General features: G+C 41.4%; 1 protein-coding gene across 2 annotated transcripts in view; it reads right to left on the bottom strand.

Moving 5' to 3' along the window:
• TRPM6 (transient receptor potential cation channel subfamily M member 6) overlaps window positions 1-26374 on the bottom strand; it is a 160435-nt gene extending 134061 nt beyond the window's left edge. Inside the window, exon 1 of one of the 2 annotated variants that reach the window (XM_007969515.3) lies at window positions 25947-26374. In XM_007969515.3, the coding sequence (XP_007967706.3) occupies window positions 25947-25964 (18 nt within the window). In that variant the 5' untranslated portion in view covers window positions 25965-26374. The remainder of the gene's footprint in view (window positions 1-25946) is intronic. The other variant, XM_073021522.1, reaches the window with a different exon arrangement.
• Between the last annotated feature and the right edge of the window lie 979 nt (window positions 26375-27353).

The raw sequence follows: 27353 nt of genomic DNA, 5'->3' as shown, positions 1-27353 counted from the left end.
TCATAGAACCATTGAAAGGATTAGATAAAGGTTTAGAATTATTCCTGGGACTTATCAAGTCTGAATAAAGCTTAGGTATTATTATTAGTAATATCAAAGGTAAAAATTGGCTTTGGGTTAACGGTCTGAGAACTTAACTTTGATGTATTTTTTTTTTCATAGAAAAATGCCTCCTGACCTCCAAATTTCCCTCACAGTGACTCTCATACTGCGATTTAATGACCTTTACAGGTTCACATCTTCCCTGGACTCCAGCTCCTATAGGCCCCATGCCAGTCATTTCTATTGCCCCAGGGCCTAACCCAGTGATTGTTGAATAAGCAACAAACATGCTGAAAATAGAACTTCAGGAACCCATGTATACCATTTTCCCTCCAAAGGTGTAAACAGGAAGCCCATGCCATAACAAGAATGTGGAAACTTTCCTCCTTCAACTCCCGGTTATCTTATCTCAAAACTACCAGAAGGGGAAAAAAAGCGGCCTTAGCTTGAAAATGTTTCAAATAATTCTCAATTTAGAACTTTACTTCCCACCCTGCCAACGTCGTAATAGTTCCTTTGCAATATACTCTCCAGCAGAATTCGGAGAGACCTCCATGTTCAGTTCAACAGAGAACCAAATGTTGGTTCTGATGGGACAAACAGCCAATGCGCTAGCTTCTGCCACTAGAGCAGCAAATCTGTTGTGGTCGTGGTAGTTGAGAGTAAGGATTTTGACATTTCTGCAGCTATCATGGCAGTCTTCATAGACTGCATGTTTTTTGCTTTTTTTTTTTTTTTTTTTTTTTTGAGGCGGAGTTTCGCTCTGTCGCCCAGGCTGGAGTGCAGTGGCCGGATCTCAGCTCACTGCAAGCTCCGCCTCCCGGGTTCACGCCATTCTCCTGCCTCAGCCTCCCGAGTAGCTGGGACTACAGGCGCCCACCACCTCGCCCGGCTAGATTTTTGTATTTTTTAGTAGAGACGGGGTTTCACCGTGTTAGCCAGGATGGTCTCGATCTCCTGACCTCGTGATCCGCCCGTCTCGGCCTCCCAAAGTGCTGTTAATTGTTGTAATTTAGGGGAAGGAAAGGCAAAGGAGAAAGAAGGGAAATAGTGTGTTGGTCTCAATTTGCGTCATCCTAAAACATAATCAGATTTTATATCTAATCTTTGGCCTGAGGTCAGGCTGGGGAATTGCAATGAAATGTTCGAAGACTAATATAGTGAGATGGCGAGGGATCCAAGTCTGAATGTGAAATTCATTTATGTTTCATGTACACCTTATATGCATAGCCAAAAGGTAATTTTACACAATATTTTTTAAAAAATTATACATCAAATTGTCCAGGTGTGGTGGCTCATGCCTGTAATCCCAGCACTTTGGGAGGCCAAGGCGGGCCAGTTACTTGAGGTCAGGAGTTTGAGACCAGCCTAGACAACATGGCAAAACCCCATCTCTACTAAAGATACAAAAATTAGCCAGGCGTGGTGGCAGGCACCTGTAGTCCCAGTTATGCAGGAGGCTGAGGCCGGGAGTCAGAGGTTGCAGTGAGCTGAGATCACACCACTGCACTCCAGCCTGGGCGACAGAACAGGATTCTGTCTCCAAATAAATAAATAAGTAGTTTTATGCATGCAACAAAGTTTTTTGTTTTGTTTTGTTTTGTTTTGTTTTCTTGAGACAGAGTTTCTCTCTTGTTTCCCAGACTGGAGACCAATGGCACGATCTTGGCTCACTGCAAACTTTGCCTCCTGGTTCAAGCAATTCTCCTGCCTCAGCCTCCCAAGTAGCTGGGATTACAGGCATGCATCACCACACCCGGCTAATTTTTGTATTTTTAGTAGAGATGGGGTTTCACCATGTTGGCCAGGCTGGTCTCAAACTCCTGACCTCAGGTGATTCACCCACCTCGGCCTCCCAGAGTGCTGGGATTACAGGCATGAGCCACTGTGTCTGGCCGAAACAAAGTTTTAACTGCATTTCAACTGCCACCTGCCACATGAGGTCAGATGTGAAATTTTCCGCTCATGGCACTCAAAAAGTTTCAGATTTTAGAGCATTTCACATTTCAGATTTTCAGATTGGGGATGTTCAACCTGTATTTCTGCTCTAAGGCTTTTTAGGGTTCCCAGATAAATCATCTTGGGGTACTCGCTAAGAAGGCATAATTTCACAGGTGTTCCTTAATTTTCACAACAGTGACTTTTTTTTTTTTTTTTTAAATCCACAAGGCTGCATGATCGGAGGTAAAAGGAGACAACAGGTCATTTGTTTTCTTTCTACAACTTTTTCGTACCTTAAAAAAAAATCTATCATCTAACAACTACTTCTTCAGTGGAACTGATAACTTACTCCCATTTTGATTTCCTGCATTCTCTCTTACACACATCCCAGCACTAACAATATTTACTTGCATTCACTGGGCCATCTCTCTCTCTCTCTTAACCTTATTGTAATCCACTTCAAAAGAGGGCATTATTTTATTTATTTTGGAATCCACAACACTAGAATGGGTCAAATAGATAATATTTTCAGACTCCAGATCAACATTTGTTACTTTCTCTTCAGAGCTCCTCCCTTGAAGGAAGAATCCCTTCAAAGTGCCAGGTAGATGGACTTCAGGATGTACCATCAATCAATCTGTTGGCTCAGGGAAACCATCAGTGCAAAGCCAGTCCATCCACTTTCAAGTGTCAGCTCAGGGCCTTCTATCAGGTTCTGTCCAAATTCTGCAAGGATACCTGCCTGACACTTGATCCAAGAGGGACAGTCTCAGAAAAACAGCATCCAAGCTCAAAGTATCTAAAAACCAAGCTCCTGTTCCACCAACACTGCCACAAGGTGTGTTGACTGATTTTCCACTAAATACTCTGTCCAGAAGGCAGAGAACACAAAGTAACCTTACACCTTCATCTCATTTTGCTGGTAAAAGGTGAGCACTATTTAGCTGGTAGTGATGTATTTTTGGTAACATCTCTAACATCTCTAAAAATTGAATGTCAACTAAATAATTCACGATTCCCTAAAATGCCATGTGTCCTGGGTAGGTGAGAAATTTTACTAACATTTTCACATATAGTGCTTTGCTAAACAAAGGCATTTAGAATGCCTTGGAATGAGGTCCAGTGCAGTGGCTCATGCCTGAATCCCTGCACTTTGGGAGGCCGAGGTGGGTGGATCACCTGAGGTCAGGAGATCGAGACCAGCCTGGCCAACATAGTGAAACACTGTCTCTACTAAAAATACGAAAAATTAGCCATGCATGGTGGCGGGCGCCTGTAATCCCAGCTACTCAGGAGGCTGAAGCAAGAGAATCACTTGAACCCAGGAGGTGGAGGTTGCAGTGAGCTGAGATCATGCCACTGCACTCCAGCCTGGCAACAAAAGAGAAATTCCATCTCAAAAAAAAAAAAAAAAAAAAAAAACAGAACCTAAGAATGAATTTCTAGATAATATAAACTCACGAGTAAAGGAGTAAAACATTTATAAATCTTCCTTGAGCCAAATGCGGGATTAGAGGAACTCAACAGTAACCTTCCAAGTAGAGTGTATCAGAAGGGTGAAAAGTGAAATTATATCATACCCCTTCCTTTCTCTTTCTAAATTGGTTAAAGCCCTCATTATTTCAGCCCCAAAACCCAATTTCAAAATAGCAGTGAAAGACATCCTTTTCCTCAGTTGTCACTCATGCTTCAGGGTTTAACCAATCTCCTGGGGAATAAAACATGCAAATGAAACATTTGTAATTTCAGATCTTGTTAAATCATTCTGATAAAAAGCGAACAGGAAATGAAAGGCTCCTTTATGAGTGTTCTTTACAACTATCCCTTGATAGTAAAATACGGAGATTTAACTGAATGCTGGGCCTATTTGTGGTACAATCACTCTAATCTGGTTAGATTTTCCACCTACATGCACGCAATTCTCTCCAATTTCAAAGCTCCAAAATACTCATAAATTTGCTATCTATGTACAGACATAGTCTTCATTTATGCTCCAAATATCTTGTTAAATTATCCAAAACTTTACTAGTACTACATGCAAATGAACTACATAGCCTTAAAAAAAGTCTTTTTTGGAGTGGCTCGTGAAACTATGCTTTTATTTTTGTTTTACTACAGAATCTTGCTATGTTGCCCAGGCTGAAGTGCAGTGGCTATTCACAGACATGATCACAGTGCACTGTGGCCTCAAAATCCTAGGCTCAAGTGATCCTCCTGCCTCAGCCCCCTGAGAAACTGGGACTACAGATAGGTACCACTATGCCTGGGGAAAATATACTGTTACATAATTGACTTTTAGGAAACTTACCATCCTCTCAGACGATAAAGCCTTTATTAAAAATTACAGGTTTGGCCAGGCGTGGTGGGCTCAAGCCTAGAATCCCAGCATTTTGGGAGGCCAAGGTGGGAGGATCACTTGAGCCCAGGAGATCGAGGCCAGCCTGGACAACATATTGAGATACCATCTCTGCTTCTAATAATAGAAAAAAATATAAATATTTTTAAAAATAAGTTACAGGCTAAATTTTATTTATGACATTCATAGTAAGGTTTATATATACAATGAAGATTATTTGTCTTTTTTTTTTTTTTCAGTATAGCACAGCAGAAAGAAAACAACTGGACTTTGCTCCCTTCAAATTTGGTGACACTCATATCACATATGTAACTTAGACACATTCAAAAGCTTTGTTAAGAGAATGAGAGAAGGCTAGAAGGTGAAAAATAAGACAGAGAAACAATTTTAATAGTGTGGGCAGACACTGTCATTCCACAATCAGTAGATTTTTGTTTGTTTGTTTTTTTGAGACAGTTTTGCTCTTGTTGCCCAGGCTGGAGTGCAATGGCATGATGTCGGCTCACTGCAACCTTCGCCTCCTGGTTTCAAGCGATTCTCCTGCCTCAGCCTCCCGAGTAGCTGGGATTACAGGCGTGTGTCACCACACCTGGCTAATTTTGTATTTTCAGTAGAGACGGGGTTTCACCATGTTGGCCAGGCTGGTCTCGAACTCTTGACCTCAGGTGATCCAACCACCTCAGTCTCCCAAAGTGCAGGGATTACAGGCATGAGCCACCATGCCTGGCCTCAGAAGTATCTTACATCCAAAAGCAGCAGTTCTGAAACCTCTTAGGCTTAGGATTCCTTCATAATCATAAAAATTACCAAGGACTCCAAAAAATACTTTGTTTATTTAAATTATGTCTACCAATATTTATCACATAAGAAATTAAAATTGAGACATTTTAAAATATTTACTGGGTCGGGGCACGGTGGCTCACGCCTGTAATCCCAGCACTTTGGGAGGCCAAGGCAGGTGGATTACGAGGTCAGGAAATCAAGACCATCCTGGTTAACATGGTGAAACGCTGTCTCTACTAAAAATGCAAAAAATTAGCCAGGCGTGGTGGCGGATGCCTGTAGTCCCAGCCACTCGGGAGGCTGAGGCAGGAGAATGGCGTGAACCCGGGAGGCGGAGCTTGCAGTAAGCCGAGATCGTGCCACTGCACTCCAGCCTGGGCAACAGAGTGATACTCCGTCTCAAAAAAAAAAGAAAAAAAAATTTACTCCTTAGTTCATTTTAACCTGTTACATGTTAACACAAAAATTTTCCAAAAAAGTTCATAAACAGAGCATTGTCTTATATTTTTGCAAATCTCTTTCATGTCTGGCTAAAGATGGCTAGATTCTTATGTTTGCTTCAGGACTCAATCCTTTGCAATAAGCGGCTTTGCTTGAAGTATACAAAGAAAATCTGCCTCACAGAGACATGTAGTTGAAAAAGGAGAGCATTTTAATGGCCTTTTTAGATCATTGTGTATTCATCATGTACCCTTGGGAAAACTCCACTGTACACTCATGAGAGAATATGTCAAAAGGGCAAATAGCATCTTAGCATTATTATGAAAATAATTTTGACTCTGAGGACCCTCTGAAAGGATCTTAGAGACCTCTAGGGGATCACATACAAAGAACTACAGCACGCAAGTGACTGTGTGTAGACACTAGAGTGGAGTCTGTGAGAGCAAGAATATACCATTTCCCAGATGATCTCAGTTCCCACGTGCATATCTTAGTCTGCATACCTCATCTTAATGAGTAGATTCTAGTACTTCAAGATCCCCTGTTTAATCTGGCACTCAAATGAAGAAAGTTCCAACACAAGATAAAATCTTCATGTACTGTATTTTATGCTCAATGAAAGGGACTTTGCAAGGGTAGTTTGGAATGCATTCAATTTCTAAACTTACAGCCAACTTTAATGCCAACCACACCCACACTCCCGAAGACGTCGTTAAATTCAGTGACCTTGGGAAGCTTGTGAAGTGTGGAACCAGCCCTTTACAATCCATAGGCAGGACACATCCTATCAGTTTATCCACCTCTTTTAAAACATTGAAACCTCGAAAGGAAAAAATAAATGGAAAGAAAAATTTATACCTCTAAGAATAATGGGTTTATTCATTCATTAAAAAAAAAAAAAAATACTTTGACGGCCAGACGCAGTGGCTCACGCCTGTAATCCCAGCACTTTGGGAGGCCGATGTACGGGGTCACCTGAGGTCAGGCGTTCCAGACCAGCCTGGCCAACATGGCAAAACCCCAACTCTATTAAAAACAAAAAAAATTAGCTGGGCACGGGGGCACAGGCCTGTAATCCCAGCTACTCAGGAGGCTGAGGCAGGAGAATCACTTGAACCTGGAGACAGAGGTTGCAGTGGGCTGAGATTGTGCCCCTGCACTCCAGCCTGACACAGCGAGACTTCACAAAAAAAAAAAAAAAAAACTTTGATAACTCATATTATTCTTATTAAAATAAATAAAATAAAATAGTGTCCACCGGGTGTGTGGCTCACGCCTCTAATCCCAACACTTTGGGAGGCTGAGGTGGGTGGATCACCTGAGGTCAGGAGTTTGAGACCCGCCTGGCCAACACGATGAAACCCCATCTCTACTAAAAATACAAAAATTAGCTGGGCATAGCGGTGCATGCCTGTAATCCCAGCTATTTGGGAGGCTGAGGCAGGAGAATCGTTTGAACCCAGGAGGCGGAGGTTGCAGTGAGCCGAGATCGTGCAACTGCACTCCAGCTTGGTCAACAGAGCAAGATTCCGTCTCAAAAAATAAAATAAAATAAAAATAAAAATAAAAATAAAATAAAATAGTGTCCCAAATGCCAACAGCAAATGAGAAGCACTTACGTTAACAAATGGATACTAAGTAAGTAAGTAGGTCATAGATATCACAAACGTAGGCAACAGGACACTGGTGAAGGAGAAAGTCCTTCTGCCTGTAGATACTCGAGATGTTTTCATGGAAGACATGGCATTTATGAAAGTTCTTGTATGACAACAAAGGTTTTAAAAGGTGGTGAGGAAGTCCATGGTGGTTAGAAAACAAGAGATTTCTGCCTAGAGGAAAATTTAGAAGAGGTTCACTTTAAGGTAATGATGAAAGCCATGAGGTCACTGAAGGACAGAGAACAGAGAAGATCAAAGAGTCAAGAACTTTCAGAAACATCTAAACAAGGATGCAGAAGAAAGAGTTTGGGGAATAAAGAATAGAGACTTACTAGCCAGGATGGTGGTTTGATACCTGAATTAGGAAAGGGAGAAAGTTTCTCACTTTAGTAAAATGTCTGCATCATTACAAAAGTAGAAAATTTCAAAGAAAAACTGATAAGACATATTTAATACCAAAAAGAAGATAAGGAGAATGGCAATTTTGTCCATGATGAACAAACCAATTTCAAGAGATTCAGGAAAAAGGTTGTAAAACAGAGGAGATAGCTAGTTAGTGTAAGATTATCTTGGGAGAAGCAATACTGAAAACAAGAGTCAGGGCCAGTCTGTAATCCTAGCATTTTGGGAGGCTGAGGCAGCTGGATCACGAGGTCAGCAGGTCGAGACCATCCTGACTAACATGGTGAAACCCCGTCACCACTAAAAATACAAAAAATCAGCCAGGCATAGTGGCATGCACCTGTCATCCCAGCTACTTGGGAGGCAGGAGAATCGCTTGAACCCGGGAGGCAGAGGTTGCAATGAGCCGAGATTATGCCACTGCACTCAGCCTGGGCAACACAGTGAGATTCCATCTCAAAAAAAAAAAAAAAAGTCATAAATGGACGATATAAAGCAAAAGCCAACACTAAAGTAGTCTGTCATATCTGCCACGGTCTGGGTGGGCTAAATGTCTTAGGTGCTTTAGCTAAAGCAATATGAACAATTCTGTGGCTCATCACAATACTATTTATTCCCTCTTCACCAAGCGGAAGCAGGTTCTAATGTTAGTGCCGGAGATCTTTTACATGATGTTTTATAGGCACAGTTTATTTTATGTTGAGAAAACAGGACTTTGTAGACTGAAGGAGAAGTCAACAAAAAGAGAGAGTGAAGATGCAATGAGAGAATAGAAATGACTATAGAGATCTCGGAGAGGGGTGGGGAGGGAAGGAAGGAAGGAAATGGTATGGACAGCTGAAGAGGAAGGCTCTGCCTTGAAGTAATCTTATATCTCTGATAGATATCAGAAAGAATGACAAATTTTCCTTCTTGGTGAATTTGCCCAAGACCTTATTATCCGTGTTCTATAGAAACTGATAGCCCATTGAGCTCTGAAGTTTACAAACTTCAGCATTTACTTTTGCTCCTCTTACCCAGAGAGAGAAAGGATGGTAGGAAACACCCATGTGCATTCACAGACCCCCTTTTTATTACCAGCACTTTACAGTATACCAGCACAGTATAGGACATTTCCCAAAGTAGGTTCTATGGATCACAAAGCATATGAAATCCTCTCTCAGCAAAGTATCTGCTAAATTTAAAATAGTTGAAAAAAATAATGAATTCAATTAAATATATAGGGAACACCTGTAGTAGCCCATTAGATGCCCCACGGGGAATATAATATTCCTGAAACACAACATTGCAGGGATTTCCCTAATAAGCTAATAACCTAAAAACACGTACCTTTGAATACGTGGGTCTGCAGACATCTACACTAAGGGAATACGAGTTTGGGATAAAGGATAAGAGTAAATGTAATTGGGGACCATGGGCATTCAGTAAATGATGTCAAGCTATAATGAAAGGAAAAAAGAAAGGGAGGAAAAACAAGATAGCACTGTTTTCTTCTGTAGCCTGTAGGTAATCGCTACCAGCAAACTAGAGAAATCTTGTTCTCCCTGGGTGAGTGACCCCAGGAATTGTTAATTTCCAGCCGTCCAGCTATAAAGTTTCATGAACATTCCTTTAGCTGCACTTAGAAATAGGCACTCTACAGGCTGGGCACAGTGGCTCACGCCTGTAATCCCAGCACTTTGGGAGGCCGAGCGGCAAGCAGATCATAAGGTCAGGAGGTCGAGACCAGCCTGACCAACATGGCGAAACCCCATCTCTACCAAAAATACAAAAATTAGTCGGGCATGGTGGTGTGCGCCTGTAATCCCAGCTACTCAGGAGGCTGAGGCAGAATCGCTTGAATTTGGGAGGCTTGAATTCGGGAGGTTGCAGTGAGCCAAGATCGTGCCATGGCACTCCAGCATAGGTGACAGAGTGAGACTCCGTCTCAAAAAAAAAAAAAAAAAGAAATAGGCATTCCACTTCTATTTTCAAAAAATAATAATAATTACAGTAGCTTCAAGTAAACCCTCTATAACTGTGTGCCTATATTGCCACATAGCAAAAAACAAACACAACGGATAGTTACAATGTTATAACTGACAAAGCTGCACTTAGTTCTTATGTAAGTCCTCACTATATCATCCATGGGATATGCTAAACCAGCTCCTGGCAATTTTTTTTCTAATAGATAATATTGCAAATGGTATAAAATCCAGGAGGTACATCAGGTGATACAGGGAAAAGTTAAATTTCCCTCCCACCCCCGTTCCCCAGCCATCCAGTTTCCCCCTCAAAAGTTAACCTCCATTACAGTTTGTTGTGCATTCCTCTAAAGACAGTAAATGTGTTTATAGGTATATCCCCCCAAAAATTCTTACACACATACAGGCAAATTATACATGCTGTTCTGCATCTTGTTTTTTTTTTCCTGATTAATAATGATATGTAATAACCTTATATATAGAATTGCTTCATTTTATGAGGCTGACCGTATTCCCTAATATGGAAGTCCCATAATTGACTTAGCCAAGCACCTGGTCGTGTATATCTGTTATTTTTCATCTTACACAACATACATACAGCATAGCTTTCATGTTCATGTATATCTTCAGAATATACACCTGCAAGTAAAATTTCTAAGTCAACTCAGATTTCCACATTCCCCTCCATAGAGAGGAACCAATTTATAAGCACAACACATGACTTACGAGCAACTTTTTTTTTGAGAGGGCGTCTCACTATATTGCCCAGGCTGGTCTTGAACTCCTGAGCTCAAGCAGTCCTCCCACCTTCACCTCCCGAGTGTGGGATTACAGGCATGTGCCACCATACCCAACTCAGGAGTAACTTTTTTGTTTTGTTTTGTTTTGGTTTTTTTGAGACAGAATTTCGCTCTTTTGCCCAGGCTGGAGTGAAGTGGCACAATCTTGGCTTACTGCAACCTCCGCCCCGGGTTCAAGCAATTCTCCTGCCTCAGCCTCCTGAGTAGCTGGGATTACTGCTGTGCGCCACCACGCCCAGCTAATTTTTGTATTTTTAGTAGAGACAGAGTTCCGCTATGTTGGCCAGGCTGGTCTCAAACTCCCAACCTCAAGTGATCCACCCGCCCCCGTCTCCTAAAGTGCTAGGATTACAGGTGTCAGCCACCAGGCCTGGTCACAACTTTTTAAAAATAGTGACAGGGTCTTGTTATGTTGGCCAGGGTAGCCTTGAACTCCTGGCCTCAAGCAATCATCCTGCCTTGTCCTCCCAAAGTGCTGCAATTACAGGCATGAGTCGCCACGCTCAGCCAACAGTAGCAGTTTCTAAGCATTAAGGAATACACTGAGATGGGATTTTGCTTTGTTAGCCAGGCTGGTCTCAAACTCCTGGCCTCAAGCAATCCTCCCACTGCAGCCTCCCAAGTGGCTGGGATTGCAAGCATGAGCTGCCATGCCTTTGAGCTCTTTTTGAGACAGTTTCTCATTCCTGTTGCCCAAGCTGGAGTGTGGTGGCACGATCTTGGCTTACTGCAACCTCTGCCTCGCGGCACTCAAGCAATTCTCCTGCCTCATGCTCCCAAGTAGCTGGGACCATAGGTGCACGCCACCGCACCTGGCGAATTGCTGTGTGTGTGTGTGTTTTGTAGAGATAGAGTTTCCCTGTGTTGGCCAGGCTGATTTCAAACTCCTGAGCCCAAGTGATCTGCCAGCCTCAGCCTCTCAAAGTGCTGGGATTACAGGCATGAACCACTGGGCGGGGCCTGATTCTATCTCTCAAATATCTCTTGTATCTGCCTACCTCTCTGCATCTATATTGCCCTAGTTAAAGTCTCCATAAACTCTTGCCTACATTTCCCCCCAGGCCTTTCTGCCTCTAATTTTCTCTTCAATCCATTATCTGTAATAAAGCTTATAATCTTTTAAAATAAATAAAGTGAACAAGTCATTATCACATAAAACCTTGCAAGGGCTCGCCATTATCCTCAAGATAAAGTTGTAAAGTCCTTCACACGCTTTACAGAGCACTGCCTGCCACATCTTGGGTGCTCCAGCTCCTACCTGGTCTCTTGCTCCTCCCTGCCTCCATCTCTACATTCTAAATATACTGAGCAACTTCGAATTGTCTGAATTCACCTACAGGTATTCTCTACACAGTGTTCTCTCCACCTAGAATACTCTCCACTCCCTTCCTTTCTCTGCCAACTTAGACATCATGCCTCCTAGAAAATTTCTGGAAACTCTCAAGTCTGAATCAGGACCTCCTTCCCCGTGCTCTCTGAGCCTGAGCCTTCTGTGCTTATCCCCTGCACTGTACTGTCATGACCTAGTTAGACCCAGTGTACTCTTCATCTCCAAAGACAGGGAACTGTCTGAAGTACAGCCTGAAGAAGATACTGTATTTCACAGGAGAAAAAGAAAATGTGCTCTCCTGCGCAGCACGTATACTAAAATTGAAAAGGAAAATGTTTTGTGGCTGTATAAACACATACGAGAATTGTGATTGTCCAGAAGGGATACACTGTCTGTTTCCCAAAATATATTTGATCAAGGATTTTCTCTGAGGGTATTACAGACTTGTTTGCACAGGATGCAACTTCGGGAGACTCTTTCCTAAGAGATTTCCAACAATTATCAATTAAGAATATCCCCTCCCCTAAATCATTCACCTTAAGATTCTTATCTTAATCTTCGAGGGACTCATCTTAAATTATAAAGATTTTTTATCTTAACATTTAGAATTTTTAACTTTTTAACAGAAAAAAAAATCTTTTAATTTAAAAGATCTTAAAAATCTTTGAGACTTTTATTGTAACTTAAAGATTTAGGGTAGGGTACAGACACGTTTTTTATTCAGAAAACAAACAAACAAACAAACAAACAAACAAACCTCACATTCGAAAAAACTGATTCCCCTAAAATTTTAGGAGAAAAAGATGTTTTAACAGAATTAGGGCAGTCCAGGCTGGGTATGGTGGCTCACACCTGTAATCCTAGCACATTGGGAGGCCAACGCAGGCAGATCACCTGAGGTCAGGAGTTCAAGACCAGCCTCGACAACATGACGAAACCCTGTCTCTACTAAAAATACAAAAATTAGCCGGGCATAGTGGTACATGCCTGTAATTCCAGCTACTTGGAAGGCTGAAGGAGGAGAATCACTTGAACCTAGGAGGCAGAGATTGCCGTGAGCCGAGATTGTGCCACTGCACTCCAACTGGGCGACAGAGTGAGAATCTGTCTCAAAAAAAAACAAAAAATAAAACAAAAAAAAAAACAACAAGAATTAGAGTTGTTCGGGAAATTGAGACTTAGAAGGCTGTCAGTGGGATACCAAGAATCCTATGAGTTAACAGAGGTTGGCAGATAGGACACTATCATTTGCTAGGCTGAAATTTCCCAACTTCTCTTTCTTGCTGGAACACATGATATTCAAAGTTCCAGTGTTGTTGTTTAGAGACTGCCTGTGCTTTCAGTGCAATTCAGGAAGGAAAGGAGAGCACAGCTACCCACATCATGCCTTTCTTTAAGTCACTGAGGGGCGCAACTCCAGAACAGATTTCCAAGTTTCCATTTTCACTGGGTTTTGATGCTGAAGATGTTTCTTCAGTATTTAATTTCTTCTGATATTGTAAAGTGAGAAGAAATATATTTTATCCATAAGAAAGACTTTGAAATGACCCAAAAAGGCAATCATAAAAGAGGGATTCAACAAAAGCAAGGTAGTTTTTCTTTTTTTTTTTTTTTTTTTTTTTAAGAATATATCACTCAAATGCTCATAATATTTTGTAATTGTATTCTTTTTTTTCTTTTTTTTTGAGGGAGAGTCTTGCTGTGTCACCCAGGCCGGAGTGTAGTGGTGCAATCTCAGCTTACTGCAACCTCCACCTCCCGAGTTCAAGTGATTCTCCTGCCTCAGCCTCCAGAGTAGCTGGGATTACAGGCATGCACCACTATGCCCAGCTTTTTTTTTTTTTTTTTTTTTTTTTGGTACTTTTAGTAGAGACGGGTTTTGCCTTGTTGGCCAAGCTGGTCTCAAACTCTTGACCTCAGGTGATCTGCCCACCTCAGCCTCCCAAAATGCTGGGATTACAGGCATAAGCCACCACGACTGGCCTGTAATTATACTATAAGAAGGAATATTTTATCTTAGCCTCTTCCAGTTGCAAACCCACACCACCAAATAAGTAAATAATTTTTAAAACCACCATCATCATCTGTAGGTCAGAGAACAAAACTGATAAAACACTGGAATTCAGAGACGTTGGCATGCACCTTACAGCAACTCTTCCCTTCCATTAAACTTGAAGGAGGGCCGGTGTGGTGGCTCACACCTGTAATCCCAGCACTTTGGGAGACCGAGGTGGGTGGATCACCTGAGGTCAGGAGTTCGAGACCAGCCTGGCCAGCATGGTGAAACCCTGTCTCTACTAAAAATACAAAAATTAGCCAGGCGTGGTGGCGCATGCCTATAGTTACAACTACTCAGGAGACTGAGGCAGGAGAATTGCTCAAACCTGGGAGGAGGAGGCTGCAGTGAGCCAAGATCGTGCCACTGCACTCCAGCCTGGGCAACAGAGTTTGATTTCATCTCAAAAAATAATAATTAAAAAAAAAGAATAAAGATGCAGTCTATGAAGCCTTATGTCAATTCATTATTCCCTCCTAGTTTGCCTTTCTTAAGGCTGTCCTAAAAATTCTAATTTTAGAAAGATTTTAAAATTTGAAGACTTCTGACCCCATTCTCTCTATTTGCTTGACCTTGGGGTGAAAGAGCAAAAATTGCCTATTTGGAAGGCTGTTTCTCTGGGCCAGATAAGGACAAAGGCTAAAATTTGTTTTATTTTGTTTTAAAATCCTTCTAAAGCGGACACTAACAGTGGTGACAAAGGTTAGAAAGGATTAACTTAAACAGGCCAAGGATCTGTAAAGTGCTCTGTAAACTTAAGCTTATCTAAGAAGAAAATTCTCTTTCCTGAGATTACAAGATTCAACTTGCAAAAACTTCTTGGCCCTTTTTAAGATCAATAAAAGATATCTACATCCCCCAAGAAAAGAAAAGTATTTTCATATTCAAAGGTCAACTTGGTCTGTCATATAATATTAACTGCAAGGTAACTATTTATTTACTTATTTTTGGAGATGGATTTTCACTGTTGTCGCCCAGGCTGGAATGCAATGGCATGATCATGTCTCACTGCAACCTCCGCCTCCCAGGTTCAAGCAATTCTCCTGCCTTAGCTTCCCAAGTAGCTGGGATTACAGGCACGTGTCACCATGCCTGGTCAAATTTTGTATTTTTAGTAGAGACAGGGTTTCATCATGCTGGTCAGGCTGGTCTCAAACTCCTGACCTCAGGTGATCCACCCACCTCGGCCTCCCAGAGTGCTGGGATTACAGGCGTGAGCCACCGCGCCCAGCCGGGGTAACAATTTATTCAGCACTTTCTATGTGCCCACCTGGACAATGTAAAACATTTTGTTTATTAACTCATTTAAATTGCCCAAGAGTACCTGGGTGCAGTTATTAAACTCATTTTATGAAAGAGGATACTGAATCTTAGAGAGGTTGAGTAATTTCCCTAAGGGACACAGCAGCTCATAAAAGTGACACCAGGATTCATATATAGACAGTCTGATTTGAGTTCATTCCCTTAGCAACTTCACTTTACCATCGCTTACCCACGACACTTGTGCTAATACCAATCCCTGAAGCAGTGTAGTGTTTGAGGGTCGGCCAATCATTTTCCTGAATATCTGATCATCACACAAATCTGGTACCTAATAATTATGGGTGAGACCAAGCATATAAAATGCCCTGAAAAACATCTGCCACATAGCAGGTTCTCTGTGAGAAGCCTCAGGCCCTTGCAGATACTGGGAGGGTCGTGAACCCTTAGAAACGGTATACTAACTTTTGTGTGGATGTGCACATTTTCCAGGAGACAATCTGAAGCACTGGATCAAAAATAAGTGCCACACAAAGGATCTAAATAGTTCTCCAAAGAACAAATGTCGCATAAACCCATGAAAAGATGCTCAAAATCATTAGTCATAAGGGAAATGCAAAGCCATGTATTCTTCATACCGGCTAGGATGGCTATAACAAAAAAATCAGACAATACAAAAAATAGGGAGAAACTGGAACTATCATGGATTGCTGGTGATAATGTAAAATGATACCATTGCTTTGAAACAAACTCTGGCAGTTCCTCAAAAGGCCAAACACAGGAGTTACCATATGACCCAGAAATTCCACTCCTAGGTGTTGTCCCAAAAGAAATGAAAACATATGTCTATACAAAAACTTGTATACAAATGTTCATACCAGCATTATTCATAATTGTCAAAAAGTAGAAACAACACAAATATCCATCAACTAATTAATGGACAAATAATATACAATGTAGCCACAGGAAAAAAGCGTCTGGACTCCAGGGGGCCCTGAGACTAACAGGGAGCTACCTAGAGACCGTGTGATGGCATTGCTCCGGAGACGGAGCTCACACTGAGTCCCACACACACTATGAATTCTAAGCAGCTACAGCAAGGTGCCATTTTTACAGCCCAGCCCCCACCAGATTGTATCCTGTCCTGGGGCCCAACAGTCCCACATCTCCATATCCCGGGAGTCCCATTGATCTCCCCTGCCCACAGTCCACCTCCACTGTTTGCTGCTGCCTACCAGGCCAAACCATGAGCCATTGGCACTGACCCCACCATGCTCTGTATTGAGGTCACTGCACATTTAAAAGCGCCCTGAGGAAAGGCAGCCTCATTTAAAGCCACAATCTGGAGTCAAGCTAGCTTTCCCCTGCTGCCTGTTCACAGCTTCTGCCACTGAAACAACTCTGCCCTCCCCAGCAGCAGGGCCACAATGCAGCCACTGCCACCCCAACTCAAGCATTCCACCAGGGGCCTGGGGATCACCTCACCCCTCCTACCACAGCCAGTGGCCACATGCACCATGAGGGGCCTGAGGAGAAGCCCACCCTGCCCAACTCCATCCCACCCAGTGCTGGAGCACACCATCCAGGGCCCTAGGGATCACCTGCCCCAACCATCACAGTTGGCACCTAAGCACTCCTCCCAGAAGCCTGAGAATGGGCTCACCCAACCTGCCACCACCCAGCAAAGCTGGCACCCACACACACCACCTGCAGGCCTGGGGAGTGACCCACTTAACCCATCACAGCCACTTCCAACACCATCATGGATCACTCGGGAACCAGAGGATTGTCTCACCACTGCTACTGTTGTGAGTCACCACACCCACTGTCCAAGGGCTCAAGGACACACCTACCTGCCCATCCCACCACTGCCACTGCCAGCACCCAAGAAAGTCACCTGCAGGCCCAACAATCAGCTCACCTGGCCCACTAACATCAGTGCCAGCATATGCCACCCAGGGGCCCAAGGACTGGCACATTCAGCTCACTGCTATCACCACTGGGGCCCAAGGACTGGCCCACCTTATGTCCCCATCCCCAGCAAAACCTCACCACACCCTCCACTAACAATCACACCTGAAGCCACTGAGCAAATCTCCGACACTACTGACACTGTTTACAGCTGAAGAAATTATACTGAGACTATACTACTGCACACACCCAGAATCAAAGCCAAAGTGCCCAACCTAAACACCATCAAATAAACATCTTCAGAATACAATCCTCCCCTGTGCAAGCAAGTTCAAAAGACTGGAAGAAGCAATGGTTATGCCAGATGCACAGATATCAATGTAAGGACACAAGAAACATGAAAAAGCAAGGAAAAATTATACCACCTAAGGAACATAATAATTCTCCAGCAATATATTTCAGTGAAGAAATTCACAAAATCGATGAAAAAGAATTCAAACTAATGACATTAAAGAAGTTCAACCAGGTGTGATGGCTCATTCCTATAATCTTAGCTACTCGCAAAGCTGATGCAGGAGGATCACTCGACCTCAGGAGTTCAGGAGTTCAATCTGCCATTGAGCTATGATTGTACCACTGGAATCCAGCCTGGGCAACAGAGTGAAACCTCATCTCAAAAAAAATTTCTTTTTAATTTTAAAAAGGTTTTATTTAAAAAGCTCAGTGAGATACAAGAGAACTTGGAAATACAATACAAAGAAATCAGAAAATTCAAGAAACAAATGAAAAATTGACCAAAGATGTAAATATCATTAAAAAAGAACCAAAAGAAATTCTAGAATTAAAGAATTCTCTGAATGAAATACAAAATATATTAGAAAGCTTCAACAATAGACTCAATCAAGCAGAAAGAATTTGAGAACTTGAAAACAAGTGTGATGAAATAACCTAGTCAATGTGGTGTAATGATTTAAATACATATATATGCATATGATTTATATATATGATTTATATACATATATATAAAACAAGAAACCATTTTATATTTTTTATATATATATATATAAAGGAACCATGTATATATATAGGGTTTTACCCATGGTTCCTTCTTAATAACTCCCATATCCTTTCTTTGAGTCTTTTGTTATAATGTCAGGTGTGTTAGGCCTCAGGGGAAGGTCTGAGGAAACAGAATCTCTCTCCTGCCTTTCTCCTCCAATGCAGGATTCTAATCTTTCCGCTCCTTTCTGATTGTGGGCCTTAAGACCCTTCCCAGAGAGGGCCACACCCTATGCCCTGGGAGAAGAAATTCTGACATCATGAAGCTTCCATAAAAACTCAAGAGGACAAGGTTTGGTGAGCTCCTGGATAGCTGAACACATAGAGGTTCTAAAGGGTAATATGCCCAGGGAGGGCATGGAAGCCGTGCACGCCTTCTCCCATACCTAGCCCTGTGTATCTCTTCATCTATATCCTTTACAGTGTCCTCTATAATTAACCAGCAAATGTGTTTCCCTAAGTTCTGTGAGCCACTCCAGCAAATTAATCAAATCCAAAGAGGAGGTCATGGGAACCCCAACTTGAAGACAGTCAGTTAGAATTTCCATCTAAAGGAGGCAGGTGTAGTCTTGGGGAATGAGTCCCCAACTTGTGTGATCTGGCACTATCTTCAGGTAGATAGTGTCAGAACTGAATTGGAAGACACCTACCTGGTGTCTGCTGCTTGATGTGTGGGGAAAACTCCCACACACATATTTGTCACAGAAGTCCTCTGTGTTGATTGTCACAGTGTAAAAGTAGAGGAGAAATGAGGATTTTTCCTGACGCGGACAAAAATAAAGAAAATATAATTTAAAAGAATAAACAAAGTCTACGTGATCTATAAGGCACCATAAAGAAGCCAAATATTCAAAATTTTGGTGCTCTGAAAAGTGAAGAGAAAACAAAAGGAACGGAACACCTATTTAATGAAATAATAACTGAAAACTTCCCAGATCTAGCAAGAGATTTAGACATCCGGAAACAGGAAGAACCCAGATTGCCAAAAAGATACAATTCAAAAAGATCTTTTCCAGAGCACATTATAGTCAAACTGAGAGAATTCTAAATTCTAAAAACAGCAAAAGAAAAATGTCCAGTGATTTACACCGGAACCCCCATCAGACTAACAGCAAATTGCTCAACAGAAACTTTACAAGTCAGGAGAAAATGAACTGATATATTCAAAATACCAAAAAACAAAAAAAAAAAAACAAAAAAAAAAAAAACATTGCCATCCAAGGATACTATTCCTAGCAATGTTATCCTTCATAAACAAATAAGAAGTGAAGTCTTTCCCAGATAAGCAAAAGCTGAAGAAATTCATCACCACTAAACGAGCCCTATAAGAAATGTTTAAGCAAGTCATGCACATAGAAGCAAAAAGACAATATCTACCATCATGAAAATACACAAAAGTATAAAACCCACTAATAGGGCAAACACACAAATAAGAAAGTGAAAGTGCTTAAATGTTACCACTACAGAATACCACCAAACCACAATGATAAACAATACGAGAGAAAGAAAAGAACTAAGGATATGCAAAACAAGCAGACATCAGTTAATAAAATGACAAGAATAAGTGCTCCCAGATCAATAATAACCGTGAAAGTAAATGGATTAAATTTTCCACTTAAAACATATAGATTGGCTGAATGGATTGGAAAAAAACAATGACCCTGGCCGGGTGTGGTGGCTTGCACCTGTAATCCTAGCACTTTGGGAGGTCCAAATGGGAGGATCACTTGAGGCCAGGAGTTCAAGACCAACCTGGTCAACATAGTGAGACCCTATCTCTATAAAAAATTTTTGTTAATTAAAAAAAAGACACAACTATATCCTACCTGTAAGAAATTCATCTCACCTATAAAGACAGATACAGACTGAAAGTAAAGGAGTGGATAAAGATATTCCATGCAAACAGAAACCAAACGTGAGCATAAATAACTATACTTATATCAGATGAAACAAACTTTAAGTAAAAAAAAAAATTAAAAGAGACAAAAAGGTCATTATATAATTATAATTATATAAGGCAATCAATTCAGCAAGAAAGTGTAACAATTCTACACATATATGTACCCAACAAAGAGCATGCACCCCAATATATAAAGCAAATATTATTTGATCAAAAGGGACAAATAGACTCCAACACAGTAACGGTTGGGGACTTCAACACCCCACTCTGAGCATTAGACAGATTATCTAAACAGAAAATTTAAATTACACTTAAACCGTACTTTAGACCAAATGGATCTAATAGATATTGACAGAACACCTCATCCAACAGCTCCAGAATACACATTTTTATCAGCATGTGGGACATTCTCCAGAACAGACTATATGGTAAAACACAAAACACATCTCAACTAATTTTAAAAAATCAAAATCACATCATGTATCTTCTCAGACCACAGATAAAATAAAACTAGAAATCAATAATAAGAGGAACTTTGGAAACTGTACCAAAGTAGTCTTATAGCTATAGTAACCAAAACAGCATGCTATTGGTATAAAAAGATATATAGACCAATGGAACAAAATAGAGAACACAGAAGTAATTCCACATTTTTACAGCTAACTGAATTTTGACAAAGGCATCAAGAACATACATTGGTTACAGGACACCCTCTTCAATAAATCATGCCGGGAAAACCGGATATTTATATGCAGAAGAATGAAACTGAACTCCTATCTCTCACCATATACAAAAATCAACTCAAGATGCATTAAAAACTTAAATGGAAGACTTCAACTATAAAAATACTAGAAGGAAATATAAGGGAAACGCTTCAGGACATTGATCAAGGCAAAGATTTTGCAGTTAAGACCTCATAGCACATTGTGCACATGTACCCTACAACTTGAAGTTTAATAATAATAAATAAATTAAAAAAAAAAAAAAAAAAAGACCTCATAAGCACAGACAACAAAAACAAAAGTACACAAATGATTCAGTGCTTCTTATTGGTTGGTTAAAAAGAAAAAAGAGAAACAAAAATACACAAATGAGACCATACTAAACTAAAAGGTTTCTGCACAGTGAAGGAAACAATCAACAAAATGAAGTGACAATCTGTTGAGCTGGAGAAAATATTTGCAAACTATTTATTCGACACGGTACTAATATCCAGAACATAAAAAGAACTCAAACAACTCAACAGTAAAAACAAAACAAATAAGCCCATTGAAGAGTGGGCAAAGGACATGAATCAACATTTCTCAAAAGGATACATACAAACAGCCAACATGCGTATAAAAATATGCTCAACATCACTAACCATCAGTAAAATGCAAATCAAAACCACAATGGGATATCATCTCGCTCCAGTTAAAATGGTTATTATAAAGAAGACAAAAAATAACAAATACTGGCAAGGATGCAGAGAAAGGGGACCTTCGTACACTGTTGATAGAAATGTAATTCCTTATGTTATGGAAAACAGTAATGGAGGTTCCTCAAAAAAACTAAAAATGGAATTACCATTCAATCCTGCAATCCCACGACTGAGTATTCATCCAGCTGAAAGCAGATTCAACCACCTGTTCAAAGTGTAAGACAAAGCCCTCTACAAAGGAGTCTGTATGAGAATCGTTTTCCGTTTTTGTTTTAATTGTGGTAAAATAGACAATGTAAAATTTGCCATCCTCACCATTTTTAAGGGTGTAGCTCAGTTTTGCTAAGTATATTCACATTGTTGTGCGACCAATCTCCAGAACCTTTTCATCTCGAAAAACTGAAACTCTATACCCATTAAACCACCAAACATTTCCCCTCCCCTGGCCCTGCCAACTATAATTCCATTCTTTGTTTGTATGAATTTGATTTCTATAGATGCCTCATAAGTGGAATCATACAGTATTTATCATTTTGTGACTGGTTTATTTCACTTAGCATGATGTCCTCAAGGTTCATCCATGTTGTAGCATGTGTCAGAATTTCCCTTCCATTTTAAAACTGAATCATATTCCCTTGTGTATATGTGCCATATTTTGTTTATCCATTCAGAAAATCTATTTCTATATCAGTGGTATTGTTCTGTTGATCTGGTGGCACACCAGGTATTTAGCTCAATTTTTAATGGTTGTGATTTTATACCAAGAGAAAAAGAGATGTGATTGTATATTTGCACTCTAGGAAAGGAAAAACAAATTAAAGCTGAAACTGAGCTCAGTTTCATCAAGAAGCATCTCACTATCCCTTTCTATCTCAAAAATAAAAGTTTTGTTCACTGTATATTCCCAGATTCTGGAACACAGCTTGGCACATAACACTCAGTCAGTATTTATGACTGATCATGAAGAGAAAATGCTATACCTATGATCTTGATCACTCCAGTTCATCTGAACATACTATTCAAGAAAGCACTAATGTGTATTGACATGGAAAAATCTCCAGGAACTACTGTTAAGTGAAACAAGTTACAGATCAATATATACAATATGATTCAATTTATGTAAAAACACATGCAAAGCCAGGCATGGTGTCATGTGCCTGTAATCCCAGATACTTGAGAGGTTGAGGTAGGAGGATCCTTTGAGCTCAGGAGTTCAAGACTAGTGTGAGCAACATAGTGAGATTCCATCTCAATAAAGTAAAATAAAATTAAAATAAATAGACCAGGTGTAGTGGCTCATGCCTGTAATCCCAGCACTTTCGAAGGCCGAGGCAGGTGGATCACTTGAGGTTGGGAGTTCGAGACCATCCTGACCAACATGGAGAAACCCTGTCTCTACTAAAAGTACAAAATTAGTCGGGCATGGTGGCACATGCCTGTAATCCCAGCTACTCAGGAGGCTGAGGCAGGAGAATCACTTAAACCTGGAAGGCAGAGGTTGCGGTGAGCCAAGATTGTGCCATTGCACTCCAGCCTGGGCAACAAGAGTGAAACTCCATCTCAAAAAATAAAGTAAGTAAATGAATAAAAGCACATGCACAAATCAAAATAATAATTACATATGTATGGCTGGGCGTGGTGGCTCACGCCTGTAATCCCAGCACTCTGGGAGGCCGAGGCAGGCGGATCACGAGGTCAGGAGATCTAGACTATCCTGGATAACAGGGTGAAACCACATCTCTGCTAAAAATACAAAAAATGAGCCAGGCGTGGTGGTGGGCGCCTATAGTCCCAGCTATTTGGGAGGCTGAGGCAGGAGAATGGCATGAATCCAGGAAACAGAGCTTACAGTGAGCTGAGATCATGCCACTGCACTCCAGCCTGGGCGACAGAGCAAGACTCCATCTCAAAAATAAATACATACATACATATATACATATGTATATAAAAGCACATCTAAATAATATGTTCCAAATCAACAGTTTGATTACCTCTGGGTCAGAGGGGGAGTGGTTGAGGGGTAGAAAGGGAACTTTCTATTTGTAGTATTTGAATTATTTACAACAAGAAATTATTTTTATATTGTTAGTGACAAAGCTTTTAAGGGAAAAACATCTGGATAATTATTTTCTGTGATACAGAATCAAGGAAAAAAATATATTAAATTCTGTTTACCTTACATGTACCTTTTCTTAGAAAGCTACTGGAGAATGTGCTCCATCAAAATGACAGAAGAAATCCAAAAAGACTAAGGTGTGGGATACGGGAAACAGGAGCCAGCATAACAGAGATGCAAAGTGAATCAATCCCCAAATGATGGTGAAAAGAGAGCCCAAGGTAATAGCTATACATCAAACATCAAGAGCAACCAGTCTGGACTGGCAAAGCAGGTAAGAAAGCTGTGCTAGAAATAAAATTGATTAAAATAACTGTTGCATTGGACATCTTGAGGGAAGATTTAGACAACTGGCAAAGAACTTGTGGTTCAATTGGTGAAAACTGCAAACACAGAGAGACAACTCTGGAAAAACAAACAAACAAAAAAAAAAAACAAGGAAGGAAGCTCTTAATAGCACGTAGGCAGGCATAATAATGTTGACCTAACTAAATATTGACCTAACCAAAAATTAGGAGATAACTATATTCAGAAGATCTATGGAAGGAACAGGTAGGATACATGTAAGTGATAGTGGCAAGAAAGCAGAAAAGAGTTAAATCCACACATTTCATGCAGGAAAGCCAATGCATGATGACTAAACCTGAAAAACCAAGAAGGAGCAATTATAAGAAATATCTAGAGATACAGACTAATAGTAACTAGTTAAAAGAGATGAACATGATTATTTCTCTTAAAAAGCAGGAAATGATGGAGAGTTCTACTCTTTTTAGATATTAACCCTATGGAATCAATTGATTCTGAGCAATGAGAACGTAAAACTTCAGTAAAACTAAGAAGTAAAGAAAAAAAAGGCACTACTGAGACTGACATCATAATATCTTACCTAACAGTGATGGATTTTACAGAAAATAGTTGCCATGTAGACTTCTGATGTGTCACAAAGAAACAACTGAGTTACAGGTAGGATGGTCACTTTCAGTTCCAACATGGTATGATTCTACCAGAAGTATAATGAAAATCACTCAGATTATTTGGGCTGTTTATACTGAAAACTCATGATTTAAAAACACAGTGAGGCCAGGCACGGTGGCTCCAGCCTGTAATCTTAGCACTTTGTGAGGCCAAAGAGGATTGCTTGAGCCCAGGAGTTCAAGACCAGACTGGGCACCACAGCGAGACCCTGTCTCAAAAAAATAAAATAAAAAGTGAGAAATTTGAAAAAGAAGGAAAAAGAGAGAAGCCATATTTCAGGCACAGTATTTACCAAATGCTTGATAGTTTTGGCATAGATGTGCTATCCAAAAAATTAGCTATGATAGAGAATTGTAAATAGGCAAGACCAAAATTTGTGGCAAATTTCAACATATTACACGATTCTTTCCCTTCTCCTCTGGTATAATCATCTCAAATGCTATTCATGCCCTTGTCTATCAAGACAAGTGTAATACTACCAAAGGGTACTCCAGTTTTGGCTCAAAAAAACAAAACTCATGCGAACTCCTACCCTAGATGGTCACCACTCCTGGTGGGAAACACAAGAAACAACCAGATTCTTAAAGTCAAGCCCAGATTCCAGTCTGACCAAAAGAGCTAATGCTTTATCAGTCCTATAAGAATCCAAAGCAGATGACAGTGAAACATTAAAATCTGTACACGGGGGAAAGAAATTGAATAACTCGTTTCCCACTTTAACAATTAAAGGTGATCATTTCTCCCTAAAACAAATAATCACAATGATGTGTATGACTAGAACATCCATTTTCTCAGTGTCTTTTTCTCTCTCTCTCTCTCTCTCTCTCTTTTTCTTTTTTATGTTCTCAGTGTCTTAAAGCACTGACCTGAGCTCAAATCTCAAATCTGTTTTTCTCCTTTGGCTTCATTTTCCTTACCTGTAAACCGGTGGTGATAGGAGAGAAAGGATTACTTTACAGGATTACTGCCAGGATGAAATAGTTAAGAATCCCAAACTCTTACAACCTGCTAAATACGTCAGGCATTATTCTAAGTGCAAATGGCACATAGCATTTCATTTCATCTTGAAACTACAAATCGTATTATCCCATTTTCCAAGTGAGAAAGCCGAAGCACAGCTGTTAACTCGCCCAAGATCACAGGTAGTGATACAGCTGGGATGCTAACTCAGGCTACCTAGCTCCAGAGCATGTGCTCTTACCAGAGCAGGTTGAAATGAGCTAACGTTTGCTAAGCGGCCTGTACTATTCCTGAAATACAATGTGCTCAATGATACTTATTTTTCATACACAGTGTGAGAAAGTCCACACAAAATAGGCGAGACCGAGGAATGACCAGGATCTCCACTACTCTCCCAAGCGTTGCCAGCCCTCTCCCAGCAGCCAGGAGCACCCTCCCTCTCCAAGCCCCCAGAACTTCCTGTTGCGCCGCATGCCAGCAGTGGAGAGGAGCCAGCGCGGACTCCTGCGGTTGCAAGTCCGGGCGGCGCCGCGTTGGGGAAGGAAGCGGACTGCGGCGGGGCGGGCGTTTACCGTAACCGGCGCTGTCATCGCTCCGGGACTCCGGCACTGGGCGCACCGGGGCGCACGGGGGCGCACGGGGACGCGCAGGGGCGCGGAGGGACGGCGGTCTGGGCACTTCTCCAGCCGCCTCGGAAATCCGCGACCCCCAGCTCGTCAGCGTCCCAGTCTGCGATCCGTGCCCCTGGCTGCTCAGAAATGCGCCTTCTTTCCTCCGGGTTCTCAGCTCAAGCCACCTCCGAACTCCTCTCCCGCCGGCCCGAAGCGGAACCACAGAGCTGCCTCCTCTCCCGGGGTGTTTCCCACCACCCCAAGCTGAAGCCCCGACCCCCCGCTAGGTTTCCGCTCTGACACCACCTCCGCTATGGCCGCATCCCAGCTCTTGAAACCGCGGCTGCGGGACCTGCCCTGTGCCTTAGATAGGATAATCATCTTTGGGTGGAGACCAGAGAACTTGAACGCCGGTATTTCGTAAATCCTAGCTATTCTAGATCCTCGTTAGATGTAGTGTCTCTGGCCCCACCCACTTCTATCTAAGGCCGGGGGCGCAGATCTAGTGAATCACCTAAGGTCCTTGTTCCCCGCCAGTCCAGCAGCCTGAGCTTACCTGCAAGCGCTCCAAGACAGGTTGTTCTTTCATCTTTGATTTGCAGGCCCTGCTCCCAAAGCCCTGTCTGAGCTTTTAACTGTGGAGGCAGAAGCTCTGGGCTCCACCTCCACACGCTGCCTTTTACAGCCCAGTGGATTTGTCACAATACCTTTTGGCTTCAGTTACCTAACTGCCTAGAAAAGAAGGTGACTCCCACCTTCCTTCGATAAAAGAAGAATAATGAGGATCAAATGGAATGGCCACTGTCATCACAGACATCCTTCGTGGTAATGTATTGTTATTGTTGAGTCAGTGTGGGGCGTGAGGATATCAGAGATTTAAGCTAACGCACTGCTTTTACTACCAGTGACTTATTGGGCATGTCAAGCCTCAGTTTATTTATCTATGCAATGGGAATAATAGTGACAAAAATCCAGTTCCCTCACAAGGTCACACTGAACAAAGGAAATCACTTAATGTGCTTCATGTATAACATACAAATGTTTTCTTATTTCTGTTTTTGTTTTTGTTGTTGTTGTTGTTAATTCCTCTGGATAGGCAGTCTTTCTTTCTTTCTCTCATTCTCTCTTTCTTTCTTTCTTCTTTTTTTAGAGACAGGGTCTTGCTCTGTCGCCCAGGCTGGAGTGCAGTGGCAGGATCATGGCTCACTGCATCCTTGAGCTCCCAGGCTCAAGTGATCCTTCCACTTCAGGCTCCAGAGAGTAGCTGGGACTACAGGCACACACCACAGTGCCTGGCTAATTTTATTTATTTATTTAAGAAATGGGGTCTCACGATGTTGCCCAGGCTGGTCTCAAACTCCTGGACTC

The sequence above is a fragment of the Chlorocebus sabaeus genome, chromosome 12 (assembly GCF_047675955.1).
Source record: "Chlorocebus sabaeus isolate Y175 chromosome 12, mChlSab1.0.hap1, whole genome shotgun sequence".
Classification (NCBI taxonomy): Eukaryota; Metazoa; Chordata; class Mammalia; order Primates; family Cercopithecidae; genus Chlorocebus; species Chlorocebus sabaeus.
Note: the sequence above shows the minus strand (reverse complement) of the source record. Positions and strands in the feature narration are given on the sequence as shown.